The sequence below is a fragment of the Lycorma delicatula genome, chromosome 6, assembly GCF_047948215.1.
Source record: "Lycorma delicatula isolate Av1 chromosome 6, ASM4794821v1, whole genome shotgun sequence".
Classification (NCBI taxonomy): domain Eukaryota; kingdom Metazoa; phylum Arthropoda; class Insecta; order Hemiptera; family Fulgoridae; genus Lycorma; species Lycorma delicatula.
The window spans coordinates 142,209,562-142,231,736 of record NC_134460.1 but is presented as its reverse complement, the minus strand read 5'-3'; the positions used below and the strand labels follow the sequence as shown (position 1 = coordinate 142,231,736).

General features: G+C 36.3%; 1 protein-coding gene across 1 annotated transcript in view; it reads left to right on the top strand.

Annotated features, from left to right (window-relative positions):
* Positions 1-2,463, top strand: part of LOC142327007 (uncharacterized) — a 157,423-nt gene extending 154,960 nt beyond the window's left edge. Inside the window, exons 21-22 of the mRNA XM_075369756.1 lie at positions 222-358; positions 2,235-2,463. Coding sequence (XP_075225871.1) covers positions 222-358; positions 2,235-2,399 — 302 coding nt within the window. The 3' untranslated portion in view covers positions 2,400-2,463. The remainder of the gene's footprint in view (positions 1-221; positions 359-2,234) is intronic.
* The last annotated feature ends 19,712 nt before the right edge of the window (positions 2,464-22,175 follow it).

Genomic DNA, 22,175 nt, shown 5'->3' with positions numbered 1-22,175 from the left:
GATTTTACAGCACAGAAATCAGAGAAAAGTCTTTCGTCAGCTGACACTCGCTAACAAAATACTTCCAAATCTATGTTTCTATGAACTTTCTTCTTTATTTTCACCAGTAGAAGAAGACCTGATTGTCAGTTACATTCTTCGTAAGTCACATATAATTTTAAAACTGCTACGTATACGTTGTTCGATTTAATCTCTAAAATTTCTACTTTTTTCTTTTCCAGCTTCATTTGCAATAGTTTTCGGAGCAGTAAACACGTTCGTACATTCTGTTATGTATTTTTATTACCTGCTTACAGCTGCACGACCAGAATATAAAAAATCAGTTTGGTGGAAGAGACATCTTACGCAGCTTCAATTAGTCAGTGTTTTAATTATTTATTTTTTATAAGTATTTCAATATGTAAAAAAAAAATGTTTAATTGTCAGCGAGCCCATCGGGCTGATCTAGTGGTAAACTCGTGGTTGCAAATCTCTTGTTTAACAGCTGATTTTTCTAAGGAATCCATGGTTCTGAGGTTCAAATGTAATAAAAGTTAGTTACTTTTATACGGATTTGAATACCACTGTGTAGTTAACTACACATCTCAGGAATGGTCGCCTAAGTCTGTACAACTACACCTCATTTACATGTCATCCTCATCTCATTGGGGCATCGAGGGGCTTATTGTTCACTAGTTGTACAGATTGCAATGTACAATTTAGTTATATATATAATTAAGAATGAAATATTTTTTAAACCTATCTCTCATTTATGAAAAATTAAAAACTTACCTGTTTTTAAAATGTTAGATCATGCTAAATGCTCTTCATTTTTTAAGTTTAGATGTATTTTTTTTTCAATAATATAATTTATGAAACTTCACTGCTAGCAAACTTAATTTTTTCCTTTTAAATGAACCTCTTTTCAAGTAATCTTCATCCACTTCTGTTCTATTATAAACTCAAATCCTTCATAATTTAAATTCTAATACTATACTAATTTTTCAAATTATTTTCTTATTTTAAAATTATCTTTGTTCAGATATTTCACATGTATTGCTATTTGACATATATTTAGCAGTTAAAAAAATTATTTATATTTCTCTAAAAAAAATCAAATGTATATTGTTAAAAAAATAATAATTTTCTCAAATCAGACTGAAAAATTTAATTTAATGTTTAAAAGAAAAATGCTTTAAAAAACTTAAATTATATTTTATTATATAAATTTTTAAAATCATATATTAAATTTCATGTTTTAAATGGTTTTATAGGTAATGTTAAAATTAGTTTTACAAATTTTATTTAAATATATAATCAGATATATGTGGCGAGATGTATATATGAAATTCAGTATTTTCTACTAAAAAATTGGAAAACTTAGCTAAAGTTTAAAAGAAAAACGAATAGAAAACCGTTGGATCAAATCTTTTTTCACTATCAGTTTTATCATTTTTTTACATATATATTTACATATTTATATTTACATTTATATTTCATTTACATATATATTCACCTTACTTTTACCTATATTTTTGAAATATTTAGTAAAACAAAGAAATTCTGAAAATAATGCTGGAAGAGAATTGTTAGTGTAACAAGTAATTTTTTAATAAAAAATTACGTTTTTTCTGTTAGATTGAAGTTTAATCATATAAACTTCTAATTTTACGTTTTGTGTACTTAATAGAGATTTTAAAACTCATTTCATTTTTTTTTTCAAAGTAATAAAACATTTTTTCGTGATTAACACTTAAAAAGAATCGTTTTATTGTAAATTATTTTTGTGGTTTTATTTTTAATTTCATATTGTCAATTTAATTTAGATGTGGTTTATTGAGGAGATTGTTTCATTTAACAAAACTCTTTGTAGTCAAATAAAGAAAATTATACTATCGCTTGATAAGTTATTTATTCTGCAGTATTTTTATACTTTGTTTTGTTTAGATATGTTATGGATGTGTAAATAATATTTTTGTCATAAATATGTAAATGAATTCAAATAATTTTTAATTTTATATTATAAATCTCTATTTCTCTTTAAACTGAAATTGCTTCTAATTATAGGAATGATTTTTTTATTTTACATAAAATATGCTTTATTATTAAAAAAAAATAATTAACCGAATGGTAAAGTAAGATAAATATTTTATAAATTCTAGATATTTGTTCTATTTTACAAATTTATAAAAGTATGATAAACTATTATGTTAAAGTATAAAAATTTAATGTTTTAATTGTATTTTTATTTTCAGATCCAGTTCATAGTTATTACGGTTCATGCTATATTAAACTTATTAAACCCTTCAAGTATTTTCCCTAAAGGGTTAGTTGTATTTTTTATACCACAAGGAGTAATTATGTACGTACTTTTTTGGGATTTTTATAAAAAAGCATATAATAAACAGAAAAAGCTTTGAGTAAAATTTATTTTATAGAAATAATGTTTTTATACATTATTTATTGTTTAAAAAAACGTTTAATTTATTTATTAATTCTTAATTATTAAGGTTAATCATTTTGTCAAACATTGTAATAAAATTATAAAATTATGTTAGAAAACTAAGCGAGATGATTCATAACAATGCCTTAAGTAATACTACTTATATTTCTACCAGTAAACAAAAATGTTGTAACTTACCTAGTAGAGTTACTCCTACATTTGAGATAGAGTATAAGGAAATACCCTCCTAACTGTTAACATATATTTCATTAGTATATTACGGTACGGTCTTTAGTCTGAGGCAACCAACCTTCTAGCAAAACTTTTTGCACTCTCACAAACGTTTCTCGTGCCGAAGCATCTGTGATAAAGATAAAAGTATACTAAATCCTACGAAACAAATTATGTTGTTTACGGTAAAATATTGAAAGATATTTCTTGAAATACATATAAGTTAATGTACGGTAGAAGTGAAATTAAAGTGTTCATTTAAGAGATATAAGTTAAACTCTTAAATAAACATTTTTATTTCACTATTTACACAGTCGTACACTAGGCTTCACCTGAATAAATTTCGTTCTTATAGACAGTAGGAGGAGGACGAGGAGGCAAAGGAGATGGATACTTGTCAAATCTTAAAGATTAAACTTAGCCAACCAATTTTAGTAATGTGCTGCCGAAGCAAATACAACTTAGCCAAACAAAAAAAATAATAACTTCATTTAGAATTTTCATAATATGAGTAGAATAGTTGGCCCAATTACTAGTCTATCGAACACACTATAAAATTAATTGGTAACATATTACTTTGCTTAAAAGGTATGATTTAGCAATAAATAAAATGGTAAAAAAATTATGTCACAAACTTCATAACGGAAAAATAAAAGTAAAAGAAATAACAAAAGGATTGCTTAACTTTAGAGGTTTTCATCCTTGAGGGATCTGTTTTTCAAATACCACATAACATTTTTAAATATTATTGACTTTATTAATATTTAGAAATTTTGTAATCGATTATAATATACTAAATGGAAAACGGTTATAGAAAATCAATTCCTATAGTGTTTCTATAAGATGATATTTCACTAAGTGTTAAAGAGGCATCAATGTTGTAGTTTTTACCACATGTAAAAATTAATATCTCGATTAATTCCCTTATAAGAAAAAATAGTAATAACCATTTTAAGGTTTAACATATTAAATAGATTTTATGATATCATTAGATATCAAAAGAAAACTTATAAAATGGAAAATCGGATAATATCTTACTCACGTGTTGTAGAAGCCTAAAATGTAATACAATTAAGATCTCATGCACAGAAATACATTGGCTTAATTTGGTGCTTATTAGTTAAGCCGTTTTATAAATATTAAGTAACATATAAAAAATAATTACATTGGGTACGGCCGTACTTGCCCTCTTGTCGAATTGAAGCCAAAATTTAAGAAAGGTTAAAATTTACATCAAAATATTATTCATGTGTTTTTAGTATAATTCGTTTAAGAACTACATGTCAAAAGTTCTAAAACTAATTAGGCTAAATCCGATCGACTGTTTTTTATCCTCGGTGGGTCGCAGGAACCCCATTTTCGGGCGAAGTGTTGGGCTCGCTAACAGGTTCCGCAAGATGTTATGAAGAGTGCGAATGTGTACGTGCGCCCTACCGACTAAACCTCTATCTCACCTGATCCCTTTTCGGGGCCGGACCCCCATTTAAGCATCAAATCGGCTCCGGGAGGTGCTTTTGCCTCTATCCACCAGGAGGGAGCGGCGCCATGCCTGAATATGCCATTCACAGCATCCCCATCACAGAGATCGGGACTCGGTCTTCACGTGTCTTGCTTCTAACAGGGTCATCCCAAGGGCCATCCCCTCCAGGTCCCGATCTTTTCAACTCGGGGTCAGGGAGACCCACTGCTTTATCGCTGCCGCCCACCCAAGCAAGCCTACACGAACGACGAGAGACAGTCCTCCACAGAGGACTGTCTCTTATGCCCTCCCTACTTAATCTCCCTGCTGTATCTCACCCGCAATGGAGTTCTAGATGATGATGGACCTCTGTTAGCTCTCTAGCATCCTATCAATGATATTTTCAGTATTCATCGGAACCACCAGTGGTGTGCAAGACCATCGTCTTAAAATTGATCCGATCGACTTAAAATTGCAGTTCTGTACATATGTACTGTAATGAATTTCATGTCCTTCGACGCCCTCATAAAAAACAGAAATTTTAAAATGGTGATAAGTACCACTTGCTTATCTTATCTAAAATTTAAGATCTAAATTTTACGGTATTAATACCATATATATATATATATATATATATATATATATATATATATATATATATATATATATATATATATATTATTGGCTCATATATTTCTACGAGTATATATATACTCGTAGAAATATATTAATATAAAACACTAAAATTATATATTAATAACTAAACACTAAAATGTTAATATATAAATGTTAAATATATTATTGTATTAAATAAGAATAACAATATATCCTTACTCCGTTCATCACAAAGACTATTTAATGAATATAATTATCATCTCAGGGATAGAAACTGTGACTGGTGAACTTTTGGCTGTAATGTATGAATGCATTATATTCGAGACACTCATAATTATTACAGACATAAATAAAGTGAATAACAAATTTATGAACGTGTTTCTGTTGTAAAAAATACACTTTTAGATAAATCAGAAATGTATCTGATACTTTTATGAATCTTATTTTAGCTATAAAGTGGAAGTTTTTTAAGTGTTAATGTATTGTTTTTTTAAGGCTTTGGAATGTTATATAAAACTAATAAAAAAAAAAACGAATATTTAATAACGAATCAAATACTATGCCCCGTTCTTTCTGCTGCATTTTTCAATGTTAAAATATATATATATAAAGAGTATGAAGAAAGTTGAATATTTAATTATATTAATATCCGTAATTGAAATTTAGCACAAAACTGAAATTACCTGCTAAAATAACTGACAAAATTTAACAGAAACAATGTATTCTTATTTTAATTACATATGTTATGAAAAATATCTTAAAATTTTAATCGTTATAAAAATTGGATTAATTTTAAAAAATAATTTTCAAGTAAATAAAATATACACCGAATTTTCGGTATAAATTTAATTGATTAAGAGAAAACTTAATCAACCCTCTTATTTCCTTTTATTTTGCTACTACCGTACTCAATACAATGCATTTTCTAACGAATTACAAAACAGAACTGAACGTGATTACAACAAAATCTCGAGGCTTAAACCTAAAAGTAGGGTCTTATAAAACTTAATTCCCTAAAATTAACTTTCTCAACTTTTTTTGGATTATCTTCGAATAAATAAGATAGAATACTAATATTGAATCTGTTTTATTTATTTTACAAATAAGTAATGGCATTTGAAATTATTCTTTTCGTGATCTCAGAGAGATGAAGAAATAAAAATTAGATAACGAAAATATTAAATTTTTTTTTACTGATGTACGTATTTTATGATAATGCGTGTCTTTCTTCATTAAAATTTCAGGAAATATTCAACTGTCTAGAGGTACAAATAACGAAAAAAATAAAACGATATTTTACAACCAAATATGTAAAATATTTTTTTATTACACACTTACAGTTTAACGAAATTTAAAAAAAAGTAACAGAAAAAAATACTATATAAAATTAAGTATAAATTTAAGTATACAATTTTTTACTTCCTTGTACTTGTACAACGAAATATTGTAATCACGAAAAATTTCGGATTTCAGATTTCAACGAAAATACCCATTTTGATCATCCCTGAATCCACTTTGACTAGTTTCGGCGTGACGTCTGTACGTTCATACGTACGGTTACTGGAAATGTATATATAAAAAGTTAACTGACAAACTTTATTAGTAGTTGAGTGGGAGAACTCGGACTGTTAAGACGTGGGATTTTTGCTCCGCTGTTTTTTGCTTTTTGATCGGGTTTTTTCGGCTTTATCTATCAGGAAAGTGCTGTTTAACATTGTGATTGGACTACTGGACAAGTCTAAAGAAAAAATATATAATGCAAACGATCTTGAGGTTGACTTTATAGTCACCACAGAGCCCAACCTGAGAACGGCGGCCAGAGGTGATTGGTGGGCTGATGCGGTTGGAGATGTTGTTATCAGTAATGTCTCCGGCCGTCCTACTTCATAGAGGTGAAGGAATTCTGGCAGTAGCACTCCCGGACTTTGTCCTTATAGCCGGTTATGTAAGTCCAAACATTAATATCGGGGACTTTGCGCAGTACATCAACGATTTGCAGCGAGTCATACAGCGGGCACCTAGTAGACCTATACTCTTAGGCGACTTTAATTGTAAGTTTATTTTAACTGGCAGCTCTTATACCAATGCAAGGGGACGAATCTTCATTGACATGATGATGACCACAGGGCTGATCTGCCTGAATGACTGCACTTATACCTACGAGGCAAGAGGCCATAGATCAGTGCTGGATCTTACGCTGGTGGACGGCAGATGGAATCCTTCCGTCTTTAGTTGGAGCGTTCTTGAATCTGAAACCGGAAGCGATCACCTAGCAACTTTGCTTGTAATGAAAGGCGCAAGGCCTTCAACATCAGCCACTGCACGATTTAGATTTAGTTCAAGACAAGTTGAGGTGGTGGTTAACAAGATTGCCAGGACCCTATCTGATGGAAGAATAGTAACGCCGCAAGTCCTTCAAGAATCAATTATTACAGAACTGTCTAGAGACCCGCAGTTTGGAGGGGGTTGTCACCCAGTATATTGGTGGATGTCTGAAATTGCAGATCAGCGAAGAGTTTTACAATTTTGGCGTAGGAAAAAGCAAAGGCTGCGGCCCGCTGGCGGTGCGCCATATGACCAGGCGAAGGGAAGATTTGTCCAAGCTAGGCGTACTTTGAATCATCTAATAAAGACTAGTAAAAGAAACTGTTGGAAACAGCTGTGTGCTGACTTGGATTCAGACCCGTGGGGACAGGCATACAAAATATTAATGCAGAGACTAGGACGCCGCTTGCCTATCCTAGTTACAGAAACGGCCAGACTGCATCTTCATAGCCTCTTCCCTGTTCAAGACGAGGGGCATACGGACATAATAGACTGTGAAGCTAAACGCTTTACACAAAACGAGGTCGCTATTGCCGTCTCTGGTCTGAAGGAAAAAAAAAGTCCGGGTTCGGATGGAATCCCGGCTGCCCTCCTCAAAGGATTAATGAAGATAATCCCCTGGGAAATCACTGATGTGGCCAATTATGGAGTACAAAACAAGACTTTCCCCGCATGCTGGAAGGAGTCACGGACTGTTTTCCTGCCTAAGAAGTCCGGCAATCAAGAAATCATTAGCTATCGGCCGTTGAGTCTCATCAATAATATGGGAAAGGTTGCCGAGCGCTTGGTAGCGAATAGACTTATCTATGAATTAGAGTCCAAAGACGGGCTTCATGATAACCAATTTGGGTTCAGGAAACATAGATCCACGCCGCAAGCTCTGGAAAAAATTACCAACTGGGTACTGTCTGTCAGATCTGGTACGTGGCGTACCAGAAGAATCCCGTTGCTTATTCTGTTAGATATCAAAAATTCCTTTGGATCGGTCTGGTGGGATACGATTATGGCAGCTCTCACGGACAAACAGATTAGTTCCTATATCAAAAGACAAGTACGAGAATATCTGACTGATAGGTGGACTTTGGTCGAGGCGCTCGAAGGTAAATTTAGATATCAGCTTCATGGAGGAGTGCCGCAGGGGTTTGTGTTAGGGACCTTGCTTTGGCTAATAGTAATTGATGGAATACTCAGACTGAGATTACCTGAAGGCTCGGAAATAGTTGCTTATGCCGATGATTTGGCAATATTAATTGAAGCCAAACTGAACGTGACCTAGAAGTTACCGGTAATGAAGTGCTAACATTGGTTAATAACTGGCTCTCGGACCGAGAACTATATTTGTCTTTAGATAAACGTCACTATATTTTTCTGGCTGGAAGAAGGCGACTCAACCTAAATCTCCGCGTGGGCGATCGCAGACTAGACCGTGTGGCAGTAACAAAATATCTTGGTGTCATTATAGACCCAGTTCTAAAGTTTAGTCCTCATCTCGCACAGAAATGTAAAGAGATCGAGAATACCGCAAAGGCTTTTACAAGATTGTTGGCTGGACATGAAGCTCCACGTGCATCTAGGCGGCGGGTCTATGCTGCACCTATATGGGAAAAAGAACTTTGTGTTGCAAGAAATGTCGTAAGACTTAGAACTCTGCATAGGCAAGCTCTTATAAACATCACTTCTGCATACCGCACCATCTCTTACGATGCGGCTTGTGTATTATCATCGGTTACCCCTACCGACCTGTTAGTTAAAGAGCGATCATTTAGGTATCGTGGCATGCCAAAACAAGAAGCCCAAGCCAACATCAGGCGCATATGGCAGGACAGATGGAATCTTTCCACTAAAGCTACCTGGACCAGGAGATTGATACCCGACTTGGGCATGTGGCTTGATAGAGGACATGGGGAGGTTGGTTATTATCTTACTCAAATACTTTCTGGGCATGGTAGCTTCGAATATTATTTACATCGATTCGGTAGAAGACCAGCACCTATTTGCATGTTCTGCCAGGATTCGGATACTGCCGAACATACTCTGTTCCACTGTAATAGATGTACTATACATAGACGACGTGCAGGGCTGCAAGAATTAAATCTGGAGAATCTGCTTCTTTTTCTCCTGCGATCCGCTGACAATTGGAACAAATTGGAGGAGTTTGCCAAGATAGTGCTAAAGGCTAAAGTAGATGTAGCCCGTTTAAGAGGACATTGAGGCCCCTTAGTAACTTATTAGTTTAATATTTTCGTTAAGGCAAGCAGCTATGAGGAGAAGTCGTTAAGGCAAGCAGCTATGAGGAGAAGATCATTCCTTCGTTTGGGAACAACATTCAATTCATCGTCGGTAAATCTGTTTGTATACGTCTTTGGTAATAAGGTTTGAAAGCTGTCCGGTTCATCCGATTCGCTGTCGAACAATATTACGCAAATACGGAGTTCGCCTTATTGAGTAAATATTTTTCTCATTTCCAACAGTACGTAGCTCACATCGATATCAAGAGCGGTCATCCTCCTGAACGGTATCTTCTTTAGAAAACAATATTCATCGTTGAAAATGTTAATAAATGCTACGGTGTCCATCTTAACATTCACAGTGCTCACACTCGAATGGCAATTGCAAGTGTGATTTACCTTCTACCCCCTCTTTCCACGACAATTTTGCAAAACAACCGATAGAGTTCGTTACGATCGATAACTGTACAGGCGAAGGGTCTTTCCCATAACACTTCGTATTTATTTGCACGTCCCATAGCGTGCATTCTTTTCACGTTTTCAATAATCAATTCGCACGAACATAAGTATTCTGGTAGACCACGTCCGCAGTAGTCGAATTTCTTACAATCGAAAGAATGTATTTCATCATTATCATCGTAGTGAACAGAGTGGGTGGCAAGCATCATAAAACAATATTTGCAAATATGCGATGCAATAAGCCTCAATTCGTTAACCGAATCGGTGAAAGATCTCTCCATCATCATTATACTTTACCCCTCCCTATTATAATGAATATAATGTCTACACAAGCCGTCTACAGTATCTATTTTTATAAATATTCTTAGTCTAAATATTCTTGTAAACCGTCGTGAAGTTCAGCGTAAGTGGCGTCGTAATTGAAAACCACTCTAACCGTATTGAAACGGTGTATATCTGCGGTAATACTTGTTGCATGAGGAAACGCAGCAATTGTAAGTTTCATAAGATGACGCAACGTTCTTACGCGATGATTCGGAAAAAATCTAATCTTATGCGTATATTAACCGCTGACAATCATCACCAAAGCGATACTGCAAACACAGATCAAAATAGTACAGATAGAAAGGAGAACGAGGATGCGACAAAAAATATGGCGCATCCTCCGATTGCTGATAAGACAATGAAGAATGAGGATGTAAATAAATATATGATACGTCGGGCTTGAGGCAGACATGAAAACAAAAGATCCAACCGGGGGAGCTGACCTGCCGTACCGGAGGTACAGCCGGCGGGTGGGGAGGCCTCCTTTGAGTTTAAAGGACACTTTCCCGGGCTGCGCATACTTGAATGGATACCCGGCCCGGGGAAGTAGGGGGAAAAAAAAAGAAAAAAAAATAAACTTTATTGTTTGTTATCGCAACACGCGAGAACCAACCGACCGATTACTTTGAAATTTGTAGAATACGTTCCTGTTATCCCAGGAAAGATTTTAACCCATTGACCGAGGCCCTAGCGCTCTTGAAGGCTAAGATATTAAAAATATTCATTATTCATTATTCATTATTTCTTCATCTCCAAGGAGGGTGAATTAAAGATATTCATTCATTAAGGAAAACATAGATTTCTTTTACTTTATTATTATATTTCTGCCGCCATGGCAAAGAAATAAGTTATGATTTTTTCGTCGTCAAAGGTGCATGTACTTTAGTTACCATAGTTACTATTATTCGATCTTTTGTAATTTACTTTCTTTTTTAGGTTTCTATAATTGTTATTTATCAGTATTATTCTCACAATGTACACGTATATATCTCCCATAACTCAAAAAACGATTAGCCGTTGAATGTTGAAATTTTCGATTTAGGACTGTTGTAACATCTAGTTGTGCACCTTCCCTTTGGATTGCAATCAACAGGACCAAAAGTGTCCAAAAAAAGCAAAAAATCCGACGTAATCCAACAAAAATTTCGATATACCAAAGTGGTACTTATTTCCATTGGTTCCAGAGTTATAGCCAAATAAAATTTTAATTAATGAAATATTTGAATCTTACAAGGGAGGCAATTCAGTTCGAATCTGACATCATTTACTTCTTTTTTTATTTAATTTAAATATATTGAATTATTAATAATTATTAACCTATGATTGAAAAAAATCATAAGTTATTAGTGAAATAAAATTTTATGTACTTTTCTTTTTAATTCAAAAATTTTTACAGAGGTTAAATTATTAAAAAATCAATATATTTAAATTAAAAAAAAAAAATACATGTATAAGAAGTCGGATTCGAAACAATGTGTGCATGGTTACGGATCCAATACGTTCCCACTTATACTACATAACTACTTTAGCGACGTGAAATAAAATTAATATATAAACTAATATAAAATGCTGATATAGACACCACAAAAAAAAACGATGCAATGTGATCTCCATCATATTGAAATTGTTTAACTGTCCACTTTATTAAAGAATTGGAGAATCGTATCTGACTTTCAAATAAAATAAGTTTAAATGAAGTACAGTAAAAAATTGCATACTCGTATGTAATTTAAGAGGCGTACAAGGAAGTCATGTGGTGTCTACATCAGATTTTTTTTTAATCACAATTCGCTTATTTGCAATCGGCTCCAAGAAGGAACCATAAGTAAACAGAGTTACAATAAGCGTTTGATGAGGGGTTTCCAATGAATGCACTCAATTAAACATACATACGTACAAGAGGTAATGGTTCAAATATGAGGAAGTGTAAGATAATAAATAAATACATAAGACAGTAATTCATTTGTATAAAACCACTTCTACAGATTCACTTTTTTTTTTAAAGAGGTGGAGGAACCCCATTTACGGACGCCTATGCAGTGTTGAGCTCGCTAACAGGTTCCGCCAGTTATAATCAAGGTGCGCAGGTATACCTGCGCTCCACAACAATATGGATTCAGAAAAGGCCGATCTACCATAAATGCCTTAGAGAAAGTTAAAAATTGGGCTTTAAATAGCAGGAGCGCTACCTGGAGGACCAGGAAAATCCCCCTAGTGATAATGCTGGACATTAGGAACGCGTTCGGATCAGTCCCCTGGTCATCTATAATTGATGCATTGCATGAGATGCGAATAAGCGAATATCTAATAAATCAAGTTAATCACTACCTACATCAAAGGTTTCTTGAGATCAAAACTTTGGCAGGTAAGGCAGTTCTCCAGATGTTTGGTGGCGTTCCTCAAGGTTCTGTGCTGGGCCCAACCTTGTGGAACATTTTGTATGACGCAGTCTTCAGACTGAATTATCCTGAAGGAGTTACTGCAATTGGCTATGCTGATGACATAGCAATCCTCGTTGAGGATAGGGATGTAGATAACTTAGAACGCAAAGCCAATCTGACATTAGGAATTATAGATGAATGGTTACAAAGAAGCCAACTACAGATAGCCCCAGGGAAGTCCAGTTGTATTGCCCTTTCCGGCAGAAGACCTATTAGAGGTATAAATTTAAATATCAGAGGAGAGCCAATTATGCAAGTCAATGAGGCAAAATATCTGGGAGTCATACTCGATAGAAATTTGAGATTTAGCAGACACATCGATATGATAAACCATTGACCATTGACAATTGACTCCAATGGTCAAAGCTCTGAGAGGATTCTTCCAGAACCATGGAACACCAAAAATAGAAACTAGGAAATTAATAACTGCTGCAACAACATCAGTTATATTATACGCGGCCCCGGTTTGGGGACATACAATTAGTATTAAACGGAATAAAGGAAAATTGAGAAGCGCGCATAGACTTGCACTGTTGAGGGTGGCCGCTAGTTACAAAACGGTGTCCTATGACGCGCTTTGCGTAATAACAGAGGTTCTACCAATATACCTGCAGATTAAAAGCAGGATTCTTAGATATGAGGGACTACCACAAGACGAGATAGCGGCTCAATTGGAGCAAGAATGGCAGTTGGAATGGTCACGCTCAAGAGTCGGGGATTGGACTAGAAGACTAATCCCTGATATAGGTAGGTGGTATGGAAGTAGACGCGGAAACGTTGACTTCTATATGACACAGTTATTATCGGGGCATGAATCTTTCGGGCAGTACCTAGCCAGAATTGGAAAAAGGGACACACCACAATGTGTTTATTGTGAGGAAACAGATAATGCGGAGCACACTATATTTGTATGTCCTAGATGGGCTGAAAACAGGAGGGTAATTATAACAAATCGATTAACACCGGATAATCTAATTAATTGGATGGTACAAAATCAAGAGAACTGGGACTGGTTCAGAAGGTTTGCTGGAGAGATCCTGAGAACTAAGGAAGAAGAGGGCGGTAGACTGTGATTAAGTTAAGTAGGGAAGGGTGGACAGTCTCTCCGTGGAGGGCCCGTATGCCCTGGTATGCGGGTTCCTGCGAAGGGGGGGGAACTCCAGGGGAGATGGGAATAAAAGAAAAGACCGTTTCCCGGCCGGCGGTGTTTCTCCCTACGGGCGTCTAGGCGCTTTGTGGGGTGGGTACCGTCGGTTAGAGGCATAGGCGTAAAGACCGAGACCCGGTTCCCTGCGGAGGGGCTGGGGGACGGCATCGCCGGACCTTGGCCCTAACGCGGGGAATTAGAGGCAGGAAAAAAATAAAACAAAAGATCCAAGACCGGGTGGCCAACCTGCCGTGCCGGATGTAAAGCCGGTGGGTGGGGGACGCCCCCTTTGAGTAGAAGGACACTTAAATGAGTATACTTAAATGGATATCCGGTCGGGGAGAGTAGGGGGAAAAAAAGGTATACCTGCGCACTACCGACTACACCTTCACTCCTGGCTTCCCCCTTCCTGGGACTGCTTATAAAAACATTTCATCAGAAGAAGGCGGAATTGCTCACACACACAGTCATAACAATCCAATGTCACACACCCCACAAACAACACTACTGGAAGCAACACATACAGCACGTCAAATACATACACCGACAACAACACACAAGAACCTGCAGAAAACAGGACAAGCTACTAACATCCACAACACCCACGCGTTCACATCCACACAGCCGTCACGACAGAAATCTTAAATAGTCACACCACTTACCAGTAGCCACCATCTGAAGCACGAGCAGAGTGTGCCTCGGCCTCATCGCACCCAGACGACGCCCACACATACGGGGGGGCCCCCTAGGCACTCAGCTGAGGACGTGGATACGTCCTCAGCTGAGTGCCTAGGGAGGAGTGCCTAGGGAGCAGGCTAGCGGGAGTGGATACTCCCGCGCCCTCCGGCGCCATTCTCTTCTGCGGGTTTCATAAAATTGGAGCTTCCTAATGACCGTCCTGACGAACCTTTCCACAGTCTTCCACTGTGCCTCATCTTGTAATAGGACTCGTAGGGTATCTTCAGGGCGAAACATGTGCTCACATCTCAGGTTGCCAAGCATCTTTCTACGCTCTACGGCGAATCGCGGACACAAAAAGAAAACATGTTGGGGTCTCTTCCACCTCGCACTCCGGACAATTTTCAGATCGATCGAGCCCGAATCTATTCAAGTAAAATCTGAATCCCCCATGACCCGCCAGGAATTGCGTTAACTCAAAACTCAAAGCGTGCCATGGGTCCTCCGGCACCATCCTCTGATGTCCCTAATAAGGCGGAGGGTCCACCTACCCTTCGTTGCCCGATCCCACCGCTCCAGCAATGTTTGTGCAATTTCTTCTTCTAGTTCTTCAACAGAAGAGCCTTTCCTCTAATGAGAGTGTTCTAGTTCCCTAGTTCTGCTACGCCGCATTACCATCAAGTCTACAGGCGGGAATCCAGCAATCACCTCAACCGCCTCCCTGGACACCGTCCTATAGGCGGCCGCTACTCTGATGCAACACCTCCTGTGGATGGATTCCAATTTACCCCTGTACTTGGCAATTCTAACAACGCCCGCCCACAACTCGGCGCCATATAGCAGAGCTGAATAGACCAAACCAGTAAGCAATTGTCTTCTATGTTGGGAGGGCCCAACATTTTCTGGAGCAGGCTAGCAATAAGCCTCTACAGATTCACTTATAAGCATTACAAAAATTTATAAAACCCCAACAAAAAATCAAATAATACTATAAGACAAAGGAAAAGAAAATCAAAACAGTAACATAATTAGATTATGAAGGAATTCAGGTTCTTCATCAGGTACAGAGAAGGTGCTCATCAGTTAAGGAATGTCGTCCCAGTTAAGAGTCACTCACTCCCTCAGGTCCAACACATGAAGGCGTTTGGATTTTTTCACTGTTATCAAAGAGATACAGCGCTAGATAGTTCACATGATTACCTAGCCTTTGCTTGTAATGTGAACGGAATTGCTTGATTTCCTTGCGTACAGAAGGCAAGTCCAGATAGTTATGAGTTCTTCATTCCGTACAAACCACGGCGCCTCTATTATGATTCTGGCCAACATATTTTGGAAGCGTTGTATAACTTCAATGTTGCTCTTAATTCGACGTATTCTATAACTGTATACCATATGTACAAATTGGTCTCAGAATGATCTTGTGTATTAAACATTTGTTTGACAGCGACAAATATAAATTCCTGCTTAGTAACCAGTAGTGCTCCTTAAACCTGATGTTTAACTGTTTTTTCTTCTCCTTTACATGGCTCTTCCATGCGACGATCAACATGGAGCCTGAGATACCGTACCTTATTTATAATAAATAAATAAGAAAATATTTTTAATGTTATCTTTTAGAAAGAAGAACTTTATATTCCTTTGTTTGTTACTGTTGCACACATTTGCATGTAAAGCATTTAAATGAAGGATCTAGATCTATTTCCACTATTTTTTTGTTGTTTGAAATGGTTCAAACAATATTACATGTAATGCAATTTAAACATAGTAAAATTATAATGTTTAATTTGCAATAAAATATATAGGCTCTAGTAAAAAAAAAGCAAAACTTTTCTTTCTATAATTTATTAACATTTTTTAAATATCAATCATAATTTTTAAAGAAAAATGTAAAGTATCATCTGTTGATAGCATCAGTAAAAATTAACAATTAGTCTACATGATAAATTACGTTTTCTTCAAAAGTATATTAAAAAAGTTAGAATCTCGTGTAGCATTTAAGAGAGAGAGAGAGAGAGAGAGAGAGAGAGAGAGAGAGAGAGTTTGGAAGAAGAGAGTATTTAATGTTCCCTGCTAGTAAGGTATTATGTCTGACGTAATTTAGAACAGTCTCATATTTTTATTTTTATTTAAGCAAGTTTTACGCTACTTTGCGTTCTTTTCATTCTTTCTCTTGTGTAATTTCACAACCACTACAGCCTGGATTTTTAAATTCACAGACATTTTTACTTTTAAATTGTACTTTAAATATTAACATGGCATCTTAAATGTATTAACAAAGATTAAATTTCCGTTGTGATTATTTCATTTTTCATTTCGTTTGTAATATAAGAAATTTTTCCTTCTATAATGAAAGAGTGATTTATAAATTAATACTTTTTTTTGTCTTCAGTCATTTGACTGGTTTGATGCAGCTCTTCAAGATTCCCTATCTAGTGCTAGTCGTTTCATTTCAGTATACCCTCTACATCCTACATCCCTAACAATTTGTTTTACGTATTCCAAACGTGGCCTGCCTACACAATTTTTCCCTTCTACCTGTCCTTCCAATAATAAAGCGACTATTCCAGGATGCCTTAGTATGTGGCCTATAAGTCTGTATCTTCTTTTAACTATATTTTTCCAAATGCTTCTTTCTTCATCTATTTGCCGCAATACCTCTTCATTTGTCACTTTATCCACCCGTCTGATTTTTAACATTCTCCTACAGCACCGCATTTCAAAAGCTTCTAATCTTTTCTTCTCAGTAATACAATTTTTAAAATTTCTGTTTATAGAATACTTTATCACGTATTGTTTAATTAATTTTTCAATTGTATTCGTTTATACTTCTTAAAAACTTCTAAACGTTAAAATTGTATTAAAGAAATAAAAGAATACACTTTTGATAAATTTTAAAATTTATCATCTTAAATATTTTTTTAACAAATAATTAATTTCCTTGTAAACAAAACATAGAACATATTTTAGACACAACTACATAAATGACTATTAATATCTGGATTACCAAAAAATGTAACTTCTTTGTAGAAAATGGTCAATTATTATTAAAATAAAAATTGTTTAGAATGATCACATTACTCTCTTAGGTATTATTCGAAGAAAAAAATTTGTATGCATACGTGAGATTTACGTAACTATTCGTAATAGTTACGCTTTTTTTTACCCACTTTACAATTTTTTTAAAATTTAAATGGGTTATCAGTTGTACCGTAAAGATTGTTTTTATTTTGCTCCTCAATTTTTGGTATTTAAAAACAGTGTTACGAGTATGAGTTTTAGTATTTACTTCAATTTAACACGGTATCTAACTTCATACTCGTATTTCTATTTATTTTTCTGTACTAAACATATTTTGGGTTAACCTATAACTTAGGGAGGAGGCTGAAAATGGAACAGCTTGCAGGTGTTCAAATTGAAGATGATGAGACAACTGGTGGTCATTGTCAAATATCTAGAAAGTGTGGACCCTTAGTGACCTCAAAAAGTGATCCAAGAAAGAAGTCCCGCCACAAACTTATTAGAGAAATTTTAATCAGTGCCAGCTATCGGGTCACAAAGAAACCCTTGTCGATGTTTTTTGCCAACCTTGAGCTCAAGAATAACAACAAAAATGTTTTTATTTGAAATACATGGTCAATTGTGGGGTAACCTTCGAAACGCAGAGAAATCCTGGTTTCGTCCATTGTATGCGTTTTTAGTAGTACGGGCACACGAAAAACAACTGCATGCGGTCTTACAGATGCGATAAATGTACTGAGAACAACAGGACTAGATTGTCAATCTTTAGGACAGATTGTCCTAAAGATAGAAACACTCCTGTTGTTTGTACGCTTTGCCAACCAGACTATCCTGCTAACTACAGAGGATGTAGAGTGTATAAGGAAAGCATGCACAGAAAACAGAGGCAAACAGTATCGCCGGCTAGGAAGACTGCCTCTCTAATCGGGACAATCGAACTGCTTCCTTTGGTATGGATAATGATGATTTCCCATCATTATGTATGAGAACGAACCGGACGCTTGTTCCATTGCTATTCCACAGTCTGATACTGCGGCTATTGAGCATGGTGCTCATATTATGCTCAGGATAAGTTAGAAAACTGATCCAACATTGAGTTTCTGTTGCAACAAATATGTAAGCTAATAGGGCTTCTTACCAACCAACTTTATCACCAAATTTTCTTAATGCCTAGATTTCTGAAGGTTGCTACCAGGAATATCAGTGGTCTCGCTGGTCGAGTACAAGACCTAGAGGCTTTAGTACTTGCCGAGTCGTTGGACGTCACCTTGCTTTCAAAGGCGCAAATCACAAAACGAAATTTCTTCCGTTTTTGAGGTTATTAGATCTACAATACCATTCGTTCTGATTGCAGAGCACATAGAGGTACTGCAGTGTTCATCAGAGACGTGATTAAGTGTCATGTACCAAAGTACAAAACAGATCATATTCAAGCCAAATTGTTTGAAGTCCAGGACTGGGTAGGGTCGCTTAGGTTATCTACAGTCTACTGTTCTCCTCGTCACGTGATTACAGTTGACTCTTTCTCTGAGTTTTTCGTTACTCTAGATATTAGAATTTGTGGTGGGCGGCGACTGAAACGTCAAACATCTACTCTGGGGTTCTAGGCTTGTAACAACTACAGGCAGGGCTTGAGATGCGTTGTTAATATGAACCTCAACGTATTTTGTGGACTGCAAAAACCTATTGGCCGTCGAATCCCAGTAAGATGCCGTGCCAGACGTTTTTCTTTTTTTTTCCGTAGAAGGAAAAAAAAGCTCTACCAGCCGCCGCCAGGCCCGCTCTTACGGCAGTGCTAAACTGTCACCCGCTAAAAAACCCCCCTTCTAGTCACGTATGGGTTGGACCTAATCGATACGGTATGCGCACAGCCCCTACGCGATCACCCAGGCACGCTTATGGCTGAATTACGATAGCCCACGCGGCGTCCTCGGGAAACCATTGACACGGAAAACGACTCCGAAGAGCTAACTATCCGAAAATAACTATGACTCGACGTCTGACTACTCAGCTATTCTGCTGACAGTCAGTACTATCGTGATAAGAAGAAAGATATCGCCTATTCTCTACAACAACAAGACTGACTGGGATTCATATCGCATCTGGGTTGAAGAAAAACTTATAGTGCCTATTCCATTGAAATGATCGGTGACATCGATGACGCAAGTAGTACGGAAATAGGCGTACGGTGGCCATTTGTGACGTCATCCAAGATGGCGGCTGTCCGCCATATTGGAAACGTCACGACTGACGTCAATAATTCAAGATGGCGGTGGTCGGCCATCTTGGATTGTGACGTCAGTTGCGGCCGTAGCCCGTCAGTGTTGCCAACTTGATTTATTTTGTGTCGACATTGTTACATATTGAAGTAATGTTTCAAAGGTTGCTAGCATTGTTGTGTGGCGGTCGGTTTGAATTAAATAAATAATATTTAAAGTGAAAAAAAATTTGGTCTGCTAGAGGATTCGAACCCGGTCATGACGGGACGCGACCGACTGACGCATTAAACCAATCGGCTGCGGTGACTCCCTGATGTAATGAGTGAAAAATGTTCTACATAAGCTGTGAATTTTAACGTCACATCAGTCTGTACACACACACACACACACACATACATATATATACATACAAGTGAATAAAAAAAAAATTTAGACGTACCTCGAGGATGATCCTGGTCGTCCAGGCGATGGCATCGGGAGGCGTACCGCGAAGGAGAGAGGTTCTCGTCGTAGATCGTGCACCGGGAGGCGGTGGTGGCGGTGTCTGCTGCGCGTGTGTTTGCGTGCGTGCGTCAGCGGAGTGACGCAGGGTGTTTACCGTGCGAGATGCGGCGCTCGACTGAAGAATTGTGGGACCGATGTGGTCTAAAGTTGTCCGATTGACCAATCGCAGCGTTGGAATTCGAATCGGCGCATACGAATTCAGGACTCTGATGACAACAACCCGAACCTATATCACAACGATGTAGAACGACATAAACCGGTCAGAAAATAAATCTTTGAGAATTTAAATCTTTCTTATTGAATGCAGTGGTTCCAAGGCCCGCGACATGATGTGGTAATAGATTTATCTACTATCGGATTATGTTGCAAATGGTAAGGAAAGTGTTTAAATATTTTTTTATTTATACAACTTATGTATGCGAAACATTTTTTTCATGGTATTTCTTTATAAGACCATGATGCGATAAACATCAAACGTAAATGATGGATACTGGTAGACTTGCAATTGTTTCGCATACATACATGAAAGTTAACGGTTTTTTTTCAGATAGATTTGTTGTGCAAGTTTATCGGTATTCATCGTTTGCGTTTGTTGTCTATCGTATCGCGGTCTTGTAAAGACATATCATGAAAACATTTTTTGTAGATGAGTGTTTTGTAGGCCTACTGGGGAGAGACATCACTCTAAAAAAATCTCAATGCGCCGCGGTTGCTACCTCTTGGGTGGTGTGGAAATGCGACCATTTTTTTATACACAGAATACAAGTCTCTCTTTATTTTTATTTGGAGTAATTTTTATAGTATCCAACTTAATTTTTAGCTTATATTTTAAATCATTTGTACGAGTGTTTTGTAGGCCTATCGGGGAGAGATTTCACTCTAAAAAAATCTTGAATTAGTGACGTCAGTCGTGACGTTTCCAATATGGCGGACAGCCGCCATCTTGATGAGTCACAAATGGTGACCGTACGCCTATTTCCGTACCACTGATGCAACGCGAATCTTGACCTCAGTTCTGCAGGAAGCTGTCTGGCGCTTGACACCCGAGGTTAGACGTGAGGAGAAGGATGAAGTGGGTTATGCAAGAGAGGTGATGAATTTTATTGCTGTAAAGAGGAGGCTTAGGAGACGATGGCAATGCAGGGGAAGATAGGACGTCCTTGAACAGGGCCGCTCGCATATTAAAATGACTGCTTAAATCTATTAAAAACGAGTTTATTCAGAAATTATCTTGAGAGTCTATCCCCTTCTAGTATATGGTTTATGAAGACGGTCTATCCCCTTTTCTTTATGGAGAGCTACGAAGAGCTTTCGACGGCCTCCTTTCTCCTTAAGCTGATCAAGTTTAAAAAATTTTAAAAAGTTTAAAAAGTTAAAAAATACCGAATTTTTAAATCTTTTAAAAGTTTATTTTTATGCATCATTATTTTTCCAGTTTTTTGAATAAACCATTGCCAGGAAAGTATTACAATTTTGTTGTCAGATTTTGTTCAATAATTTTTTAAAATTTGCATCCAAGTGCTTAAAGATTAGTAAAAAAACACCAACAGAGTTACATATTATTCGTCTCTAAAAAGCATAATATTACATATAAATAATTATCCACTAATCTCAATTGAATTTCTGAAAACGAACATATATTGAAATTCCTGCATTTGATCTCTTACATTTATAAATGATAAGTAATAATTACTTTCTGGACACTTTTTTGGTGTTACGAAGCTTAATACTTCTAGATCTCTCCACCCTGTTAATCACTTTTTTCCAATAATCTAATGATATAAAAAGGTCTCATAAAAGGAGAAGTCATCTTTTCAAATTTAAAATATTTTTCTTATAAACAGACCTCGATTATACAAGTGAAAACTGAAATTCGTTATCTGCCTACATCTTTTTAAATATTCATCAAAATAAGACTTAAAACCTACCACGGAGTTCGTTAGAACTTCGCCGGTAGGAATTCGCAGACGGCGAACTACGTTTACAGTTCTAAACATCACCTAACCTCAAAGTGAAATGAAAGTGGGGGAAAAAAATAAAAAATAAGCATGAAAATATTATATTTCAGTTCAGTTAGGTTTTTAATAAAGAATATTTTCAAAAAA